The sequence below is a fragment of the Camelus ferus genome, chromosome 24, assembly GCF_009834535.1.
Source record: "Camelus ferus isolate YT-003-E chromosome 24, BCGSAC_Cfer_1.0, whole genome shotgun sequence".
In the NCBI taxonomy this organism is placed as follows: domain Eukaryota; kingdom Metazoa; phylum Chordata; class Mammalia; order Artiodactyla; family Camelidae; genus Camelus; species Camelus ferus.
Genome location: NC_045719.1, coordinates 15,102,969 through 15,125,421, shown reverse-complemented (window position 1 = coordinate 15,125,421; position 22,453 = coordinate 15,102,969). Strand labels below are relative to the sequence as shown.

Here is a 22,453-nt window from a genome sequence, read left to right as displayed (position 1 = left end):
TATCAGTAAAAGAATACAATTTGTAAGAGCAGTGAAATAATCCTGCTTTGCCCGTTGTTGGCCAGGCCATTAGTCAACATTTTATTTTCTCTTCGGACGCTAGGGCTAAAGAAAGACAACTGGAAAGGGTCCAGGGAAGAGCGATGGCAGGAACGAAAGGGCTATAAACAATAAGGCCCATGAGGAAAGGGTGAGGGAGTTGTGAGTCTTTAGTTTAAAGAGAAGTTCAAGAGGCCACTTAATAAGTCTTCGCATGTGTGAAGGGTTGTCATGAGAAGGACCCCGAGCGGTTGGTTGCTTCCTTTCTCACTAAGAACTGAAGAAAGGGAAATGGTTCCAGAGAGACGTGGTTAGATAAAAAGAATTACTTCTTGCGAAAGAGAGCAAGGCATGGAATCGTAGGCAGATTGGCTGGTCCGTGGGTCTTTGACTGGACCGGACAGCCTGGGCCCTTGACTGGCCCTTGTTCTTTTGAGGTTGGTTCCACGCATTCGCCAAACAACTAACGGACTTAAAATCTTGGTCACAGGAATATCTCGTATTTCTTGACTCTTTCATGCCTCTCTTCTTTTCTCTGCTCCGAACCACCAGACAGTACAGAGCACACAATGAATTCTTGTAGCCACTGAAAAGACACTCTTAGACCTGGACAATCAGCAGGCTACCAAAGCCGAAGACCCCCTTCTGCAATGTCTATCCTGTGTACTTGGAATCACTGTTTACCTAAGACAGTGATAAATCACATTTAAAAATAAAAAACTCTTGTCCGAGGAAAATCTCCACAGCCATTAATGGGGAAAGTCTCCAGATAAAACTTTGTGCCACCACGGCAGTTTAATGAGTTGGTTACGTCACTGTGTTTCCTATCACTAAATATGGAAACGTTTCTCTTTTCCTTTTTTTTTTTTTAAGTGGGAGTTGCTGAAGTTGATAGAGTTTAAAAGTGAAATATATAGAAAACCCTAAGCAGGTTTATAGTGGAGAATATATAAGTGAGTGGTAACTGATGTTTGCCAACCCGTTGGGGTGAAAATAGTGGAAGGGAGGGGCCGAGTGATGATTTGGTTGACACTTTCCTCAATCACAGACACTAAATTGAGACTGGGACAGAATTTTAAGTGCCTTTTTCTTGGGCCTTACTGTTGTGATCTTTCTTTAGAACAGCTCTGATATACCCTTTGGAAGGCTAGCCTGTGAGGACGTTGTCTGTGCCAAATTACAGCACAGAACAAGGGGCTGTTCTGTTTCATTTGCTGAGAATAGTGCTTAATAAGTACTATTTGACAACATGCTGAATTAAGAGAATGTTATAAGGATGTTTCACGAAGGAAAATGGGTAAAACATCTGATGTTCACAAGTTCTGTTTATGTGTTAAGTTGACAGCAGAATAAAGCCATGCATGAAGCTTTATTTTTAAAATTGTATTCAATATGTTTAAATATGTATTCTGAGAGAAAATGATTTTATCCAGTTCCAAATATACTCCATATCTCTATATTGTTAATGCCAGTTTTTTGCCTTGCTGGTTTGAAATATATCAGGCCCTGGTAAATTGATTTTATTTGAACCAAATTCATGCAATACTGATTTGTAGCCTGGGGCACATCCATGATTATTTCCTCTTTCTTGACCTTGACTTTGATCTTATCCTAGCATCTTAGTTTATAATCATAAGTAACTATGGTCTCTTTCCTAAAAATGGGATCCCAAGTAGAAATTACACTGTGTGTTCACATGTTTATACGTTATTGTATGTGCTAAATAAAGATCAGTGAGATTTAATGACCAAAGGGAGAAATCTTTAATAATATTTCTGTGTTGATTTCGGTGTCATAAGCTAAGTATTTATCTCAAGTTTAATGTAGCATAGATTTTAGCATATGAATGTTCTTCCATGGAACATTCAAATGTTCTATTTAGTAACAGGCAAATATAATCTATAGTCAAGTATGAGCTATGAAATAATTAACTCTTGTGTTGAAGTATAAAATCGTATAATAATTTGTGACTTTTTTTCTAGTTAAGCTTCTCACTTAAATATGCTTTAAAGACATGATAGAATTTAGATGATCCCTGATGCCCTTTGTAACTTGAGGATTTTGTGCTTCCTTGACATTGAGCTTGTGTCTGACTATACGAGGAAGTAGCAATCTGTGTTATACAGCTGTAGGCTGATAATAAACTCGTAACCTTATTTTAAGGAGATATTTGTATTTTGTCACTGGACTAGAGCCTGAAAAAAAAAAAACCTGAATTTTTGTGTATTCAAGTAATACCTACCTTTCTTTTCCTTACTTAGGATGTAGCACAATTCTAATGAGCAGAACAAGTGCTACAGTGGAAAAAAAAAAGAGAGAGAGAGAGAGAGAGAGAAGAGTGTAAGGATAAACAGAACAATTAGCTAGTGACTAGTGTGTGGTGCTAAAAGAAGCCCACAGTGTCAACTAATACTTTACCTTAAAGTTTATTTTATTACTTTCTGGCAATCGTGTGGCTTATGATTCACTTAATGCACTCATCAACATTCTCATTTAATCCTCGGAACAGCTTATGAAGTGCCGTTCTTTGCATTTCAATTAGAAAACTGCCTCCCAGATTACTGTACTTAACTGGGATCACACAGCCTGTGTTGGGTCGGGATTCAAACTCTGCACTCAGACTTCAGAACCAGCTATCTGTCTTCCTGTTCTTCACGGTAGTCACCTGGGCTGGGTTTGCTCTGAAACTACATTGAGGTGTACAATTCAGGTGCACTGCATGTGTGCTCCTGTGAGATCTGGGTAAATCATTTATAGAATGGGCGGTTCAGTTTTCCTTTTCATCTAGTGGAATGGGATTGCGTGGTTTAAGACTAAGAAGCCGGAAGTCCTCTGTTGCCGCTGATGGGGAACCTTGTGAACATTTCTTCAGATGTGAAATGAAGGCAGGTGGCGTTTAGGTTTTCCAAGCTTCCTTCTAGTTCTAAATTCTAAAGTTCTATGATTCCAAATTTAATTATGACTGTTTCATTCAGAGTTTTTTTTTAATTGCCTCATATGGTGAGCCCATCTTTTTACATTAACTTTCTACTAGCAGTCTATGCTGGGGGTCGATACGCTTTGAGTTTTACATTAGCAGAGGAACAGAATCCCAAATTCTGTTCTGTAAGAAATCATGTCACATGGTGAGACTCTCATTCTTTATTTAAAGAGTGAAAAATGACAGCAGAATGCCAATTACACAGAAGTTCATTCCGCAAATGTAAATAGAGCATTCGTATTAAGTACTTGGGCTGCCAAGACCTTGAGCTCCCAGCCTAACACGGAAGGCGGGCGCCCAAGTATGAAATGTCATTACAATCAGGAGGACCCTGGGCAGGATGTGTACAGAGTGCCAAGAGGGTGAGAGAAGGAGACAGTCCCCTCTGTGGGGTGGAAGGTGGAAGGAAGGCACCAGCAAGGACTTCACCAAGAAAGGGGTTTTCCCAGGTGGAGAAAGGATACCAGAGCATCCCAGGCGGATGGAAGCACGTACAGAGAAGCAGATCCCTTATGGAGTCTGCTCCAGAGAACCCTGGGTAGCTCCGTTTGTGTCCCATGCTGGAGGATGACATGCTGGAAAGGTAACCTGAGTCAGGCTTGCATAGGTCTTATAGGGACTTGAGACTGTCCTCTAACATTAAGGTGGCACTGGAAGAAAGTAAGGAAGAACAGATCCCTTGCGAAGATGACAGGGGAGGCAGTGTTGGCCTCTGAAATTTCTAGCTTGAACAACTAAGGGGGAAGGGCATTCTAGGCAACAGGATGAAACCAATGGAGCCCTTCTTTGGTGCTCCCATGCCTCAGACCTTCCCAGAGTGCTTGCTGTGGCCAGGTCAGGAAGGGTTCCATGCTGTACTCTGTGGATTTGGGACTTTTTTCTCTTAGCAGTGAAGAGCCATTGAAGATTTCCAAGCAGGGTAATAATGAGAGCAGATTTGCATTTGAAAGACTCTAATTGCAGCAAAATGGAAGCTAGGTTAACCGGCTGCCAGAATCTAGACAGAAACTCACCATATCCCTACCAAGAGCTGGTGGGAGCCTGTATTAAGCCGAGAACAGAGGAGATGTATAGAGAGGGATGGAGTGAAGAGAGACTGAGTTAGAAAAATGACAGTAACGTTAGCTAAGATTAATTGAGGGCTTACCATGTACCAGGTGCCTGGTGTAAGTGCTTTATGTTTACTCATCATTTAATCCTCACGACAGCCCCGGGAAGTAGACACTGTTGTTCGTATTGTCATCATCTGCATTTTGCAGACAAGAGGACTGAAAACACTGAGACATTCAATAACTTGCTGACTTACACAGCCAGTAAGTGGCAGTTTGGGGACGTGAACTGAATCCACACTGTTAATAACTACATTCCGTTGCGTCTGAATCAACAGGCATCCGTAAGACTTGAGAAGTTGGACGTAGGTGATGAGGGAGGAAGGGCCATTGGCAGTGACTGCTGGGCTGATGGGGAGGCTGAGGAAGGAGGAGCAGGGGCTTTTGGAGGAAAGATCATAATTCTGGGGTATATCAAGTTTTCAGGTTATCATGGTGCATTCAGCTGGTGATATCCAGAAGGCAGATGGATGTATAAATCTGGAGCTCAAGGATGGCCCGTGTTTGACAGTTCCATACAACTCTAAGTGCAGCTGGTATCAGGACAAACAAACAAGCTGGCAAAGCTGAATATAATTTTAGCGACCCTTTCATTGCCCTCTATCTGAAGGACTCTGGGTTGAACTTTATGGCCTTTCTGTATCTCCCCGGAAGTGTTTATGAATATTTCTCTGCAATGATCCGTGCGGCAGAAATACTGGGGAGGGAACTCCAGCGTCAGCGTAAGTGGGAATGGTCTGAGGCACCCACGGCTGCTGGATCCTCTAATGCAGGGCAGCTCCAAGGCAGAAGACATTCCTGTTTATGAAACCAATGCAGTTAAGTACTGTGTCGCTGTCTTGCATCCAGCTTTGGATTCCATTCATTACAATTTAAATGGAAAGTGTCCTTTACAAACCTCCTAAAAGGTGTGTGGTTTCCTGGTGGTCCTTGGAATAGACAGGCGAGGGAGATGGTGGTTTAATCCCAGCCAGGGTGGCAGTTCAAGGTCAACATCATGAAATCCAAAGAGCAGAGGAGTCAACAGGAGCCAGTCAGCGCCCAGCAGTAGTCAGACGCATCCCAGGAGTAGAGATGCAAGGAGTTCAAAATGGGAGTGCACATTTCCCCCCTCCCCGTGTCAGTAGCCAGCACTTTCTTTTCAGAATAAAAAGGTTCTTTCCCCCTCTAATCTAGGGTTTTACTTTTAAGTCAATCAAAGGAGCATAGCAAAGAAATCTTGGGACCTAAGCATCATATATAGAGTAATAATTTTGAAACAACTTAAAGCTACGATGATTATATTCAGTTAGTTTTAAAAAGCCAAGTGAAATTGTTGGAAGTTATGCTAAACTTGATTCTTAAATGTAGAAGAATAAGTTTTGGCTGCATTCATTTCTCAATTAAATTTATCTGATCGTTGGAGTCTGTTTTTCTTCAGAGTTGCAGCCGTGTTCTACTTGAGAGGGTAAACGCGTAAGCAGAGCTTTGCTCTCACTTGGCCTTTCCACTCACCTTGGGCAAAAGGTGACAACTGGTTTCATATCCTAGCATCTCAAAGCATACGTTGATTTTTGATGACTTTTACCCATAAAGTCTCTTTGGAAGAGACACAAAGTTTATTCATAATATTCTTGATTTAAATTCTGTGTCTGCTCTGTGCTGCAATAACCAGCTTTCTTCCTGGGTTACTGTCTGTGGTAGGTGGGATTCTAAGAAGGCCCCCTTGATCGCCATCCCCTAGTGTTATACTCGATGGTGCTACGTTTTATGGCAAAGGGGAATTCTGCAGATGTAATTAAGCTCCCTAATCAGTTGACTTTGAGGTTGAGAGGTTAGCTTTGGTGGGCCCAACCTAATCAGGGCAAGCCACTTAAAACTGACATGTTTTCTCTGGCTGGTTATGAAAGAGGAGGTCAGAGATACTCAAAGCATGAGAGGGATTCTGCACAAGGAAGATTCTTGTCCCTAGATAAGGAGGGAGCCACAGGGCAAGGACCTGAGAGCAGCCTTTACAAGTCTAGAGTAAGTAGTCTCCAGCAAGAAAAAAACAACTGCAACGGAATTCTGCCAACAACACAAATGAGTGTAGATGAGGACCCCGAGCTTCAGGTGAGAACCCAGCCAGCCAGCCACTTGATTTCACCCTGAGTAAAGAACTCAGCCATGCCTTGCCAGATTTCTGACCTCTGTACAAGCTGCTAAGTGTGTGGTAGTTTGTTACGCAGCAATAGAAAACTAATACACTGTCCTTGCTCTGTTTCTCTACTAATGCTGATTATTGGTCTTCAGAGTTGCAGTGTTACCATCTCTCAAGCTTAGTGTGTTTTCCACCTGTTGCCCTCATAGCCATGACTACACTGAATTAAGTAGAATCCTATTTCTTTTCCCTCTTTTGTTTTTAAAACCCTGAGCCCAATCTTACTGGTTATGTCTTATTGTGATGCTGGGTATGGGTCCTAGCTCTTTGTGGGGAGATCGGAAGGGAGGGCCTCAATCTTTCCATGTTGTTAAAGTATTATGGTGCTTGAAGTGACGTGAGAATGTAATTTCTGTTCCTTTTCACTTTATTGACTTAACTCTTGGCAATGGTATAGCTACTGCTATAGAAGATGTTTCTCAGGTTATCCATTGGAGTGGGTCTGTCGTTCCTATTTCACTCATAGAAGAAGGCAAAAGCTCAGGACGTGGCTATCCCACAGCAGAGGTGGGATTGGGATGTAGAGCAGAAGGAGACGTGTGGGACGGGCTGGCGGGTGTTTATGGAACACAGCAACGAGGAGCACTTGACCTGACGTGGACATCAGTGTCCCACCAGTGCAGTCTGTAAGTATGCCAAGGAGAAGATACCTCATTTTGACCACCTGACTTGGGGGGGAAAGCACGCAGGCTGTCAGTTTTATTATATGTATGTGATTGCTCTATTTTAGTCTCCTTGGTTTTATTTGGTCCCTCTTTCTAGTGTTTATTTCTCTTGCATCTCAAAAAAAAAATACTGAAATGGAAGAAAATATTCTCCCTCTATCTTTTTATTACGTTAGTGGAATAACATTCTGGACCCTGGTCCCCTGGATAAAATGATTTCTTGATTTCTTAGGCCGCGAAGGGAGAATGGAATGGGTAGAAGGTTTTCCATCTTCGTTTTTAATGTATCCATGTTATTTGGATAAATTTCTTTAATTAGGTTTGCCCTTGTCTGAAAAAAATTCAATATATTTATATATGCCTGACTATATTCCAACTGTATCTAGCTGGGCGAGTTTAGCACATTCTGAGTCATTTGGTCACGTTCACACAGTGACTCACTGATGGAGCTCGGTTGGGGGGGGGGGCCTGATTTATTGAACCAGACTGTGCTACACATTACTTGTTCATGTTTGTGAAAACCTTTCAAATGTTATTTAAATTGAACATAACTGAAACTTGGCGAATCGTGACCATTGATGTATAATTGCCAACATAATTTTGATCCATTCAAATTGGTTTTTAATTTTAAAAAGTGTATGTGTACATAATATAGTTGAGAACTCCTACAGCTGTATCTTGCCTTTCCTCAAGCCAACTAAATAGTCCATGTCTCAGATTACACATTCAGGAAATGGCCTTGTGTACGTACAGAGGATTCAGTGTCAAAGTGATTTTTTTTCTTGTTACTTTTTGCCTCGGAAATTTGTACTAATACTTTATCTGTAGACAATATGATTGGTTAGGGGATGTAAGTAGCCAATTTAATTGATGATGTCTTTCCAGCAATATCTGTAAACTCCTGGTTTGGGGGTAGTTATTTTTTAGATTTTTTTATGAAGAAAGGGTTTTTTTTTTTTTGGTTTGATTTGTTTTCCAGTTCTATTTTAAGAAGTTGCGCCCTACTTATCAGAGACACTATGTACTTCTTGTAAGTTTACGATATCTTTCTAGACCTGTCTATAAAATTTGGTCATTTGATTTTAAGTTTTTGACTGTTAATTTCCAGTATTTTAATTTGGTGTTTTTTTCACGTTGAACTTTTTTGTTACATGTATTTTAAAGTCATAGAGGTGAAGCATTGTCTAGCTTCTGCCTTCAGGGCAGCTCAGGAAAAACAAACTTCAGGTGTTACTTGCATTTTTCTCATTACCCCTCTTTTATGTGTACAGGGAATATTAAAATTCAGTGGTTTTGCATGTTGACATTGGACACAGCATTAGATTTTCAAGAATGGCGTGTGTGTGTCTTTTGTTTCTTTTTTTCAAAATCTTGTTCTGTTTTCTTCTTAAGGCTATGCAGGATTTTTGGAAATCCACTCAAAGTGAGAAAATTCTAAAAACGGTCAAGTATATAATTCAAACGTTCTTCTAAGAATGTATCTTTTGGTGTAACTTATAGCAGTGAATTGCGTTTTTTAGTTTGATTCTTCAGTATTTTATATTTGTTTTATTTGTCCCGTACTGAAGCTCAAGGAACTCTAAACCACTATCGAAGCTAAAAATGACTGTGAAAATCCTGTGAGTCTGAAATAAAACTGTTGGATTTAACATGACATTTATACCTGGTGAAAATCACCCCTTTATTTTAATAGTTGATGTGAAGGATCAAATGTAAATCGTTACACTTTAGCCGGGCATTTTCTCATTAGACAGAGAAGCTGTGTTGTGTACCTGAGCTTGGCTGATAAAAGAAAGGGAACTCATTAAGGAAGGAAATAAATCAAAGTCGTATTTTTCACAAGCCTTCTATCTGCACAGGACTATCCTGAGCCCTTTATATATTTATCCTCATGCAATCATCCCAACTTCCTTTCAGTACTATTAGCATCATTTTAAATGCGAGAACACTGAGGCTCAAAGAAGCTGAGTAATTTACAGCCATGCAGTTAGTAAATATTAGAATCTCAATGCAAACTTAAATCTGGCTCCAGATCTTAGGCTGTTTTGAGATCCCACACCACCTTCCACCTGACATGTGGAGTCACTGTGCACTCATTTGAATTAGTGGAAGCAGAGAGCTGAGGGCGGGGAGCGGGGATCCTTGGATTGTGCCTGGTGCCTTTGCCTGCTCTCCCTTCTCTGAGCTTGGTGTCCAGAAGAGCCTGAGATGCTGCCTGCCTGCTCCGATGCTTGGTCTCTGTGTGGGTTTTTTTGGTGTGAACATTGCCTTGCGGCTGTGTGGTAAATACACACGTCACACCTACCAGGGGCATCATCTTATGTTCAGTGTCCAACCCTGAAGGACATACGGGGTGTATCAGACTTAACAGAGAGAGGGTTATCTATGTACTGTCTTTTAATCAATTGCCAATGTTATTTTCCTGTAAAAACCTGAGCCCCCTTCCTCACCTGCCAGAAATGTGATTCCGTGATACGTCCACGGGCACTGTACAAAAAGACTTAGTATATTTCCAGTATTTGTAGAAATATTGATACTACAACTGCTTACCTGTTTTTCAAAAAATCACCTGGCATAGAATTCTTATCTTTTAAATACTAGGTACAGTCCAGAATTTCAGAGCATAAAATTTCAGATTTGACTTAAGCAGGCATACTTCTGTTTCATACAGCAGGAGTCTGTTATTCCTGGTAAATCTGCCGTTGCAAAGGGAGTCTTTTGTCCCAGGGTTCATCTGAAAAGAGGTAATAATATACCCTTAATCTCGCTCTCTTTTTAAAGCATCTTTCTCTTTTGTGTCATACATTCCTTTTCCTTAGATTTCACCATGAAGCTATTGGACGCCACTACCACTTAGTGCTTTGTCTAAATTAATCTCTATTTCCTTCTCTTCTTCTTGGGACTTCACAGTAAACCATAAAATGTAAAAACTCTTTCACTTGCTTTGAACTCAGCCTTTGGACCCTTGAACAGGGTTATTTATCAAAAGAAAGGATATTAGTGGAGATTTATGGGTGTTTAGTTAGGGTGGGATGAGATCAATAGAAGATACGTGAAAGAAAAAACAGCCTTTCTTAAATACTCTGCCTTCCTTGAGGGACTTAAATATTGAAGACGACCTTAGTGCCTAATTTGTACTTAGACGTACTTAATGTGAATGTTCACCAGTTTCTACCCAGGATTGTTCATTTAGAAAGCAATTGGTATATACCTATTCTGTGCCCGGTTATCTGATGGAATGCAAGCCAGAAGGGAAAGAGAGCTGATGAGCTAGTTGAGCAGACGAGGGTTCCTGGTGGTTTCATACCTGTGTGCTTCCGAGGAAAGACAGGTGCTGTGTGGACTTAGTGGCTTCTTAGCATTTGTTTTATCTTTCTAAACTTTTGATACTTTTAGTCAGTCAAGGAACTGATTGGTACTTTAGTCAATAAACCTTCCTGATTGGGTTGGCATATTATTATAGATTGTGCTTCACAGAATTAAGTTGCTTTCTTTGACATTCTTACTCGTTTTCAGAGAACAGGGAGCTCCTAATCGTGGGTTCTGCTAGAATTTCTACGATGCAGACTCATGGCCAAAATGAGATACAAGGGGAGGAGTTGAGAATCAGTTACTGGGTCTTGAGTCTTAGTAATGGTCCAATAGATGCATAACTCATTGGCCGTGGAGTGACTTCCTCTCCATGGCACTCAGCATGGGGTACCACTGAGGTACTTGACCCTGACATTAAAGTCTTCTGTTGATGCTAAGTTCTAGGAAAGTTGCTTCACCATTTTCTTCATGGGTTTTTTTTTTTTTTCCTTGCTTTTGCCATTGATACAGAAACACATTATTTTTCTCTCCACATTAGGAATACTTGGCTATTACCAAGGACGAGGAGTGAGTGAGATATTGTGGATGTCTAGCAATCTCTGCCACTTTCTAAGTTAAAGGTGAATCATAACAACAACAACAGCAAAAAAACCTGCTACAAGTTAATTGTGGTTAAGTCAACAGTCATGCTTGATGTAAAGCTTCCTATTAGCCTGAAATAATAACCTGTTTTTAAAAAGAAAAATGTTTTATGTACAAGGAGAGGTCTGAGAAAATGGAGCTGCCCTTATTTCTTATTGCAAACTATAAAACAAAAAAAGGTAGGGGGGGAATACCTTCAATTTCATCTGGTAGTTAAATATATCCATTTGTGAGAGCTTGGTAATGAAAAATGACCATGTGGGTTTATTGATACCAAATGGGGAGAGGTGGTTTGTGCCACTGTATATTAATTAAGAAGCCCAGACTGCTGGCAACTGTGCAATCTTCAGCTTGTCCCAGGATCCCTCTGGGAATCAATATTCAGCCTGTGGCCAAGGAAGGAGCATAAAGGATGTGGGCAGTTTTCATGGGTAAGGCCAGGACAGGAAGTGGGAAATGTCACTTCCGCTGGCACACATCGGCTTAGCGCTCAATGGCATTGCATCACTTAGCTGCAAGGGGCATTGGAAAGAAGAGGGAACCTGCCTGGTAATCAGCCCCTGCCGTCAAAGGTATTTTTTAAAAATGTCTTAAGTTGTAAGAGAAATGCAGTAGTTTGAGTATTTTTTTAATTCTTATTTTTTATTGCAGTATAGTTGATTATAATAGTAATTTCATGTGTACAGCAAAGTGATTCAGTTATACATATACATACATATATTTATTTCAAATTCTTTTCCATTACAGCTCATTACAAGAAATTGAATATAGTTCCCTGTGCTATATAGCAGGTCTGAGTTTGAGTATTTAATTCAGTAGGTTTCATTTCTACATGGAAACGATTGCAAGGTCAAGTAACACATAATGAAAATTAAGCAACACTATTTATTAATAATGAGGAAGCACACACGTACAATGTTATCACTCGACCTAGCTTTCCTTTGAACATTGGTAAAATAATACAGCAGTGCCCAACTGTTCAGTTAGATCTGTAGTAAGAGCAACACAGATACCATAGAACCTATGAATTTACCCATTGTTGGCTAGACTTAGCTCTGACATAAGGAACAGATTATGTCCATAACAGACCAAAACAAACAAGTTCAGTAAATCTCATTCTCATTTTACATGGATTAACAAATCAAAGTATTCCAACAGAGCCATATTAGTCAGTCAACAGATATGTGAGGACCCACCGCAGATAGGGTTCTACCAGCGTCCTGAGAAGAAACCAAGCTAATCAGGGGTAAGAGCATACTTTTAAAAAAGAAAAATTAATCGATAATATAAGTAATATATATTTTTATGCAAAGTAGGGTCAGGGAGTCTAGGAGTTAAGGATTAAAAGTGTGCACCTTCTGTAGAGAAAACACCCCAAACCGTTGGCTGAGCCCGTTACTCTGATGTGAAATGCAGTACCGCAAACAATGAGACACAAATGTGGAAAATCAAAAACACTTTAATTTTCCAGCTGCCAAAATTTCCCAATAGAGAATTGTGTAACATCACACATTTGTTCTACATGACATGAGAATGGGCAAAAACAAACCAACAAGGAGATGTATCTGCTTTGTTCTCTGGACTCAGCCCAACCTTAATACGAAATTCATCAGCAGTTAGTTAACAGGTTTAATGTCAAAACGTTACCAGTTGTCATCTGAGTGCTCTCATACTTCGTCTTCATGTTTAAAAATTTAAAAAGCACTTAACATAGATTTGGATTCTACTGTGACAGACCTTCTATAACTACTTGAACTGATTCAGACACATTCTAAGTAATGCATGTATAAAAGGACTACCGTTATGCACTAACGCATACATTCAACTTTAGCGCATTTAATTACAGTCCAGACAAAGCTAAGATAGTTAAAAGCAGCGTAAAAAAAAAATGTAAGATTCAATGTTGGGATGGAATATTCTAAATAAAGATACATGTTATTATAGAATGCTTAAAAAGCAAAACAAAATAGGTGTTTGCCTGAGGGCGGGGACTGGGTGAGTAGGTGAAATGGGTGAAAAGGGGTCCAAAGGTATAAATTTCCAGTTATAAAATGAATAAGTCTTGGGAATGTAATATCCAGCATGGTGACTACAGTTAGTAATATAGTACTGCACGTGTGAAAGTAGCCAGGAGAGTGAATCTTGAAAGTTCTCATTACAAGAAAAAAAATTTGTAACTATGTATGGTCGGGTGATCATTTTGTGATATATCAGATGATAAATCAGATCATTGTGTTGTACTAATATAATGTTATGTCAGTTATGCTTCAATTAAAAAATAAACAACCATGAGGCAGTGAATCTGGGCTGTTTCACTGCATTGCTGTGGATGCTGGCAAGACTGGATGATTTAGAGAGGATCTCCTCCAAGAGCATTTATGGTCTTGAATAGCTGTTCCTTAACTCCATGTTTCTCAACCTTGATGAATGCAAAGACTAGTTTTAGAAGGGAAAAAAATGCTTATAATTCTCATAGTGTTCATTTTTTTTATTATGTCACTCAAATATATATGAACTCTAAAAAGTCAGTCTGAATTCCTTGTGCTCATAGCTCTAAAAGAAATTTATAATTTCACCATAGACTATAAGCTGAGCTGCAAAATGAGTACCACTTAAATGAGAAATATTGGGATTTATAGCAGGAAGATGTTCATGGAGGTAGCATTTGAGCTAGTCTTTCAGCAAGTAGGATGAGTAGTGAGGAAGTAGGGATTGGGAGATCAAGGCTCAGGCAAATGAAAGAGAAGGAGGGGAGAGCCCAGATGTGTGAAAATGCAGCGTGTAAGTGGAACAGAGAATGGGGTTCTTTGGGCTCTAATGTATGGTGTGGGAGACATAGGGCATAGAATCTTTGCAGCTCGATCATGGGGGCCTCGAATACTGGGCCAAGGAAGTAAAACCTCATTATGGATGGGAACCACTGATGCAGATATGAGCAGAAGAATAAGAGGAGCAGTGCTAAAGTTTTTATCTGCAGCAATATTTAAATCAATTGAAAGAGTGAAGAACGAAGATTGAAACCCCAGCTAAGAGGGTAAATCCATGAGAGCAGGTATTTGGTTCACTACTGCATTATCAAGTCCCAAAACTGGGCTGGTCCTTGTTACGTGTTTGTTGAATGAATGTGTAATGCCTGAATGACTGGTAAGGGATGTCCAGGGAGAAATGTGTAACATACAGTGTGGACTCTGAGCTCAGAATAGAAGTTAGTAACCGAATGCATGGATTTAGGAATTGTCCATCACTAAGTGGATCCTTGAGAGATGTATACAGTTGTAAAGGAGGGAGAAAAAGTGAACAGGCTAAGGGTGAGACCTTAATTAACTCCTGCAATTACCATTAACGTAAAGGATGGAAAACTGAGAGCAGGAGAGACCAGAAAGGTGAATCAAGAGATCACGTTGCCCAGCAGACAAAGGAACAGTGTGTGTGCGTGTCCAGGTGATAAATACTTATTTTAAATTTTAAGGTTGATTCTTTTTTTAAGCAGACTTACTTTAAAGGACTCATGGGTTTGTGCTCTCTTAACATTAAAAATTTCAACGGGTATGTGAGACAATGTTGAAGGGGATCAAGGTCAAACCAGGCAAATAATACATATCCCAGGACATGTGGGGGAAATTTCAGGATGGTATTAACATATTTTGGAATTTAACACTCTGTTCTTTCAGAGTTCTTGTTACTACATCTTTGAGCTAAATATATAATTTTTTTAGTATGTTATACATAGTACTTAAACAACAGGATAATTATATCACAAAAAATTGTTTACTCCATGACTTCATTTGAATAGTGTCTCCGGTAGTGACCTGCCCTAAGATATTTTAAGTAATTATATTAAGCTTTGCTTCTAGACAATTTTTGTAAAACTTATTTTGCCCCCAGCAGGCACTTGGTTCAGTTGTTTAAAAAAAATAAAAAAGACATAAGCTCAAAAATAGGCATTGGTTTCTTACAACTTTATGGCTTCAAAAAATCATTCTGAATCCTCTTGATAGACCGTTTACTACTTCAGCAAGCAGTAGGATTTAACATTAAATTTTCATTTTGATTAACTTGACTGCAATTGTTTCTTGGCTGCCTCTTTAGGGCCCACTGTGGAATAAAATTAAAACAGTTTTTATGATTTAGCAATTTAGTTGCAGAAAACGACATTTTTCTTTTTTCTCTGAATGGCACTGTGTATTCCCTCTGAGTTTCCTGCATACACCCCATGGCCTGGGTTTCTCCTTTCTCTCATCCATCTTTTGTAGAACCGCCAGATTAATTTTCCTAAAGCAGAGTTTTAGCCATTCTGTTTCCCAAAACTCCTCAGTGGCTCCCCATTGCCTCCCTCTAGTCTAAGCCCAACTCACTCTTCATAGAAGGATCAGCCCAAATGCTATATATTCCTGTTAAAATTTTGTTGATCTTTTCTGCTAAAGTCCCCATCTCCACTCTCCGTATCTTATTCCTCTTGCATAGCATTCGTTCATCTTGTCCTACCTTGCCTGAAACTACACGTGAACACACCTCACCCAGGAGAACGCAGAGACCAGGTCTTCTTTATATTTTTGCTCACTCCTCCACTGCTTTGCACACAGAAGGTACTCAGTAAGTGTTTGTGGATCATCAAATTGTACACATTAAATATGTGACGTTCTTTGTATATCAGTTATACCTCAATAAAGCTGTGTTTCTTTAAAAAGGCAAAATAAACACATGCTTTGTTGGATAGATGAATGAGGAATATCTTACAATGACAAACTTGCATGTGGCCCTCCTTTCTTGTGTATTTCTGATCCCTTGTGTTTTTCCCCTAGCACTTTTCACGTTGTGATTCACAATTTCATCACTCGTTTTTGTTAACTGGTGCTGTCTTGTCTCCTTCCTGGCGGGTAGTAAGCGTCCTGGGGCAGGGGTGTGTGTTTTGTTTCCTGATGTAACCTAGGCACTCAGAGCAGCGCTTGTCATCCTGGTTGAGTGAATGAGTGAGACTTGAAGGTGAAGGTCAATTTCTCCATTTCTTGGATTATTGTTGGTGGTTTTCAAGGCAAAGGACTGTGGTGTTGGAAGGGCAGGGGAGAGAGAGGGACAAGGAAGTCCATTTTCTGCCACTTTCTAGCCATGCACCTTTGAGTAAGTTTCTTCCCTGCTCTGAAGGTCATTTCCTCACCTATAGGAGGGTAATGGGACTGAAACTATAATATTTATTTAAGGATTGAGTTTTAGGGAGGAAAAGCTTCCAATAAAATTAATAGCTGACATTTCCTGATTGTTCCTCATAAAACATGGACAGGCTTGTGCTACACCTTCTCCGTCGCCATCACTGCATCTCTTCACAGCCAGTCTGTGAAGCAGCGACCCCCCCCCCCCCCCCCCCCGTCCCAGTGAAGAGAGGATGGTTCCTGGCCAGGACCACACAGCCATGGGGGCAGAGCTTTAACTACACCAGGGCTGCTGGATTTCAGAGCCTGAGCTTCTAACTGCTGCCTCCTGTATATGTGCCCTTCCCACTCTTCTGCCTCCTGGTGCAGAGCATGTAGAGGGCTGTATAATTTCTCCTTTGGAGCCTCTGATCCAGATCTTTCCTGCCCTGATGTGCTTCAGAGATTCAAAGGGCTCATGAGTACCAGTGATCCCCTGGTGGTGTCTTAACCTAGGTCCTCCCAAAGAGTGAAGGGCAGAAGCGGTTGAAAAATCCCCCCTGGGAATCAGACCCTCCCCCTCCTGCAAAGGAACCGTCCAGGCTTGTCTCTTTTGCCCACCTCAACGCCTCTCCCCAGATTAAGCTTTTAACTCTTTGTATTTCCTGTGACAAAGAAAGTTCTATTGCATTAAGACTGTTTTAAAGATCGTTGCCTTATTGGTTTGGAAGCAAATTAGATAACTTACGTTTGTAATAACTAGATTGATCATGACAGTCTCCTCTGCTTTATTTATTGAAAAAGTACTGACACTTTTAAGAATGACTGTAAATGTCATTTCAGAACACATAGTGAAGCTCATTAATAGTTATTTTAATTATTGTGATATAATAAATGGCAAAAATAAGGAAGGCTTATTGTTTTCTGTATAAAGGAGTTAGTCTTTTCAGTGATTTTTTTTTTCGAGCATTTGAAATTACCAAACCGGGATTAATGGGATGGATTGTTTAAACATATAAAAAAAGGCATCTTTTAAGTTTCAGACACTAGATTTCTCTTTTGAAATAGTTTGTCATTGGTTCAAATGCTGAAAAGTTACTTTAGAAAATATTTATATGAAAAATAATTTCACTTGTATGCATTAAAGCTTCAGTATTTTTAATTGATTGGCAAATTTGGTAGGAGGCCAGAGAGAACTGGCAAAGCAGATAAAATTTAAAAGGAGATACAGGTATTTAATCTCAAGTGCTAAACAGAGAGATGTTTATTATTTATTTTTGGTAGTTATATTGTAGTGATTAAGAGCATAAGCTTTGTAATCTGTCTGACCAAGGCCTGAATCTGCACTTTTCTGCTTTTTAAATCTGTGAGCTTAGAATAACGTTCTGAACCTTGATTTTTCTCACTTGTAAAGAAGGAAATACCTACTTCATAATGTTGATTGTATTACATGAAATAATATATGCAAAGCATTTAATTGGTGGCTAATGAATTGTTGGCATTTCATAAATGTTTGCTTTATTATCATTGAACTTTATAACCATTAAGATAGAAAGAGGTATTTGAAAGTCTCTTTGCAAATAAATGGGAAATGTTTTTATGGAATCCTGTGTACGGTCATCAGCTTGGTCTGGAATGCCTTTTTTATTGCTAATTCAGAAGTGAACTTTATCTTATCTTGGATAAACTATCAACTTCTGCATTAGTGAAGTTTTAACTAATGAAATTTTGTTGCAGAGAATGGAGTAAACAGATGCTAATTCTAAGCTTTTTATATAAAATTATGTTTTCTAGGAGAATGCATCGAAGGGCTGCGGGAACATGACTACCTTCTTATTCATTCGTGCCGCCAGTGGACCACCATCACTGCCCACAGCTTGGAGGAGGGGCACTATGTCATTGGGCCAAAGATTGAGATTCCGGTACATTATGCAGGTAAAACTTCTCTCTAGGGGTAAGAAGAAACCAAAAAAGGGAACTTGGATATGCTCATTTTTTTTCCTCCACAGCGAGAGAATAGGAATTGACTATAAACTAGAGAGTATAATGACTTAGAAAAAAAAGACTCAAACACTTTGTGTGTGGTTATTTTATCAGCGAAAGCTCTGATTCGTTTTGTCCTAGGCATTTCTAATTAATGCATCTAGTTCAGTGCGGATTCTTGCTAGATATTTATAAAATGAAAATTGTTATACACACAAAGGTCGCCTCTGTCGTCTTGGAATGATGGTCAATATGTGTAGCCAGCCTCTGGGCACAACTTGAGCTTTGCATTTGTGAGTGACATTGATGTCATGGTTTCACAAGATGCCATTTCACGAGCAACCCTCCTGGTTGGTTTTAAATGGATTGGATTGGAAGGTCAGATACCTGGACGCGTCCCTCTTTGCAAGGAGGCATTGAGAACACAGGCAGCTGAGATGATGTCTCTGCTTTAGTTAAATCAAAACAATAACTGCCTGCTTGCCTCACTTGGAGCTCCGTTCAGTTTAACAATGTCATTTAACTAACTTATTAAGCACTTCCTAAGTGCCAGCAATGATCTGAGAGTTCAGGATACATCCAGTGGTTTGAATACATTTTAAATAGTGGCAGCTTATGAATTTTTTTTAATTATAAAAAATTATAAAAAATTCACTTTAATTTTTCTATATACACATATATATGTATATATACATTCTATACTTTGTCTAGTGCATATAGTTCATTATGTGAAGGATCTTGACTTTTTCTCTACTCTCGTTAATTTTTCAAAAGTCTGTAGCAGGACACTTCAACCTATGAACCGTAAATTGTGTAGCTCTAGACTGCCATCATGTTTCTGAGGGAGACCTCTACATTTCCCAGAGAGTTGTCTGTTTGGAAAAGGGACCTCGCTGTATTCCTCGTGTCCAGAACAGCAGCACGTGTCATATGTTCAATAAGTATTTAATTGGATGAATGAATGGTTTGGTCTGCCTTTAATTCCCAGGAGTCTCCTTTACTGGATGTAACCTAGAGATCACTAAGCTTTTCAAAATCCTTAGTCCAAAAAAATTACAAAGAAGTTCCCTTGCCTAAAATCCTGTCGTAGAATTCTCTTTCCTAGCTGTCAGAGTAGTCTTGATGGAAAAAGGGAGGACATATAGCTATGAAAGAAAGTAATATAGAAAGTATTAATGACTGTGAGCCTGAGGGCCAGGCCAGAGAGGCGGAGGATGAGACATACCCTCCTGCCAGCCCAGCCTCTCCCTCCAGTGGTCCCCATGGCAGGTGAGATCTGTGCTAGTTTTACCAGAATTGAATTTCTGGTTCCCGTCCTTTGTGGAAAATTGAAAAGGAAGGTCTAAGATTGTGATTCATCAAATATCGATCTCACCGAATCTGCTGTGTTCTTCATTTCGTAGATTGAATTTTAGTCTTTCCCCCAAACCCATCATGACTAGCTTGGTCTAGTCAGTCATCCTAAGGGCACGTTTTCACTTTATCCTGTCCTCAAATCTCTTTAGAGACTCCATATGCCACCTGTCTCCTGACTTATTGCTCAAAGCCCTCCCAGGGGCTGGTTCTCCAGACTTACCTTTTCTAACCTTCCACTCTAGCTAGATTAGTCACGTCACTGTGTCCCGGACATCCTGGATGCTTCTCCATTTACGCTGTTCCCCAGCCAGAGTTGCCTTCCCTGGCTGTGCTTTTATCAGAGCCTGTCATTGCATCGGGAGGGTGCAGTGCAAGCATCCCCTGCTGTCCCTGTGTCTTCTTCTGATGTACTTGGCGCGTGTCCTCAGTCTTCATTCAGTTACCTTGTCCTGTATATACAAATATCTTCACCTGCCAGCTGGACTATACACTCCTTAACAAGTGAGACCAGTTCTAAAAAAAAAAAAAAAAAAAAAAAACCTTTGTGAATCCTCTGGATTTGTACGTAAATGACAACAATTCTTTATGGCTGTAGATGCTCCACCTGGGACCTCAAACTTGGCTACACATTGGAATCACTTGGAGAGCTTTAAAAATGACTGACACATAGTTCCCATCTCCAGAGGTTCTGGTTTAACTGGTCTTGAGTGTGTGCTGAGCCCCAGGACTTTACTAGCTCCTCTTGTGGTTAAATTGTGTAGCCAAGATTGGGAATTCTTTGTTCTGGAATGGACAGTCACAGTGTCAGATGATAAGATTTTCCCAAACACCTGCAAGTATTTGCAAATGTTTTTATTGTTCTGAACACTTTTTTAACAGGCATTCAGCTTTCACTGGGATAAAAGATATGGTATGTTCGACAGATTACTGTTTATCTGCAAGAAAGATGATAGTACACTTAATTGGGAAACCAGGCAGTGTGTTGCAAATGATACCTTTTTTTTTGTTTAAGTTAAATTGAGGTGCCAAGACTAAAAGGAAACATGAACACTAAAATCCCACCACTTCATGTGAAAAGAAAGAAAATATATTAAAGGGAGAAAAAACTTGAAATATATCTGTCTTAGTTCAAGCTGCTATAGCAAAATACCATAGACTGGATCGATTGTAAACAACAGAAATTTATTTCTTTTGAAGTTCAAGATCAAAACACCAGTAGATCCAGTGTCTGTTGAGAGCCCACATCCTGGTTTTTGCAGATGGTAGTTTTCTTGTGTCTTCACATAGCAGAGAGAGAGAGCAAGAGAGAGCAGTCATCCTTCTCAAGTCTGTCCTTATAAGGGCACTAATCTCATTCATGAGGGCCCCACCCTCATGACCTAATTACTTCTCAGAGGCTCCACCTCCAAATACCATCACATTGGGGATTTAGGCTTCCACATCTGATTTTGGGAAGACAGAAACATTCAGTCCATAGCAAGGACCCAGTGGTTTATGAGACATTTGATAAGTGTCTCAGGTGGGGAGGGTATAGGTCAGTGGTAAAGTGTGTGCTTAGCACACACGAGGTCCTGGGTTCAGTCCCCAGTACCTCCATTAAAAAATAAATAAATAAGCCTAATTCTACCCCCCTTCTCCCTGCTACCCGCCCCCCCCCCCCCAAAAAAAGAAAAGATAGTTTCAGAAAACAGCCTGGGGCATGCTTTATTTCAAAGAATTTATTACCAAGTCCAGCCTTTGGAAGAAAGAGAACATAAAGTAAATTATGGAGACTAAAAATATCATTTACGTCTCTGGTTTCTTAGTGTTCTCATTTTAATTAGTAGAAGAAACCCTTATCCATGCATATGTTACTAATTTCATGTTAGAGTTTTATTTAGGTTGAGAGTCATCACTCATTCTTTGAAGAAAATTAATAATTAAATAAATCTCACATAGTAATAAAATCTGCCAGCTTTGTCATCAGCCTCGTTGGATTCCTGGTTCCACCATTTACTGTCTGTATTTGGGCAGGTTACTAAACCTCTCTGGCTCCTAGTTTCCTCATCTATAAAGTGGGGATAACTACAGTGCCTTTCTCTGCGGGTAGTTGTGAAGATTAAAAGAGGTGATGCCAGCGAAGCTCCTTTCTGAGTGCTCACCACTTACTAAGTGCTCCGTGAGTGTTAGTGGTGGTGACTATGGTCATGACAGCAGCAAAATGTTTCTAAAGATTTAACTCTTTATTTTGAAGTACAGATTAAAAATTGAAGAACATTTCTGCTCATTGAAAGCAGGCTGAACACTGATACCCCTCCAAAATTGTTTTGGCTGCTGGGTTTTTTTTTTTTTTTTTTTTTGTCTGTTTGTTTTTAAATTTTTATTTCGAGGCTACAATAGTATAATATATTCCCTAATACTGTTTACCCATTTTTACCATCATTTTGCTGTTTGTTTTATTATTCTTTCCCTCTCTCTCTCTCTCCACACACTCCCATGTTATTTATTGATTCTGAATTGTTTGAGAGCATGCGTCCCCCTTACACTTCATTATGTATTTCCTAAGAACGAGGATATCCTCTTATGTAGCCACAGAACTGTTAGCAAATTCAGGACATTTAATACTTTAATCTACAGCCCTTGTTCCAGTTTTATCAGTTGTCCCAGTAATGTCCTTCACTGCATTTTTTCCCTCCAGGCCAGCATCTGGTCTAGGACCACTTACTGCATTTCCCTATCATGTCTCTCTAAGTCTCCTTAAATCTGGGACAGTTCCTCAGCCTCTAGTGTTTTATGACACTTTTGAAGAGTATAGGCAAGTTGTTTTACAGAATAGCCCTCAGTGTGGGTTTCCCAGGCTCTTCAGGATTGGATTCAGATTATACGCTCTGGGATGGCTGTGTCCTTCTCAGGGAGTCACATCTGTGGGCACAGGTGTCCCTTTGCCCCTTGTCGGTGACGTTGGTTTGGGTCACTTGGTCAAGGTGTTTTCTGATTTCTCTGCTGTGTAATTACTGGGAAATACGAAAGATGATTCTTTGAGATTCTGTAGGTGTCCTGTTCCTACTCTAATGCCCCCTCCT

At 39.9% G+C, this 22,453-nt stretch overlaps 1 protein-coding gene across 1 annotated transcript in view; it reads left to right on the top strand.

Moving 5' to 3' along the window:
• The window catches only part of GAREM1 (GRB2 associated regulator of MAPK1 subtype 1), a 168,100-nt gene that overhangs the window by 42,849 nt on the left and 102,798 nt on the right, over window positions 1-22,453 (top strand). The window contains 1 exon segment of the mRNA XM_032467181.1: window positions 17,847-17,987. Within this exon segment, the coding sequence (XP_032323072.1) occupies window positions 17,847-17,987 (141 nt within the window).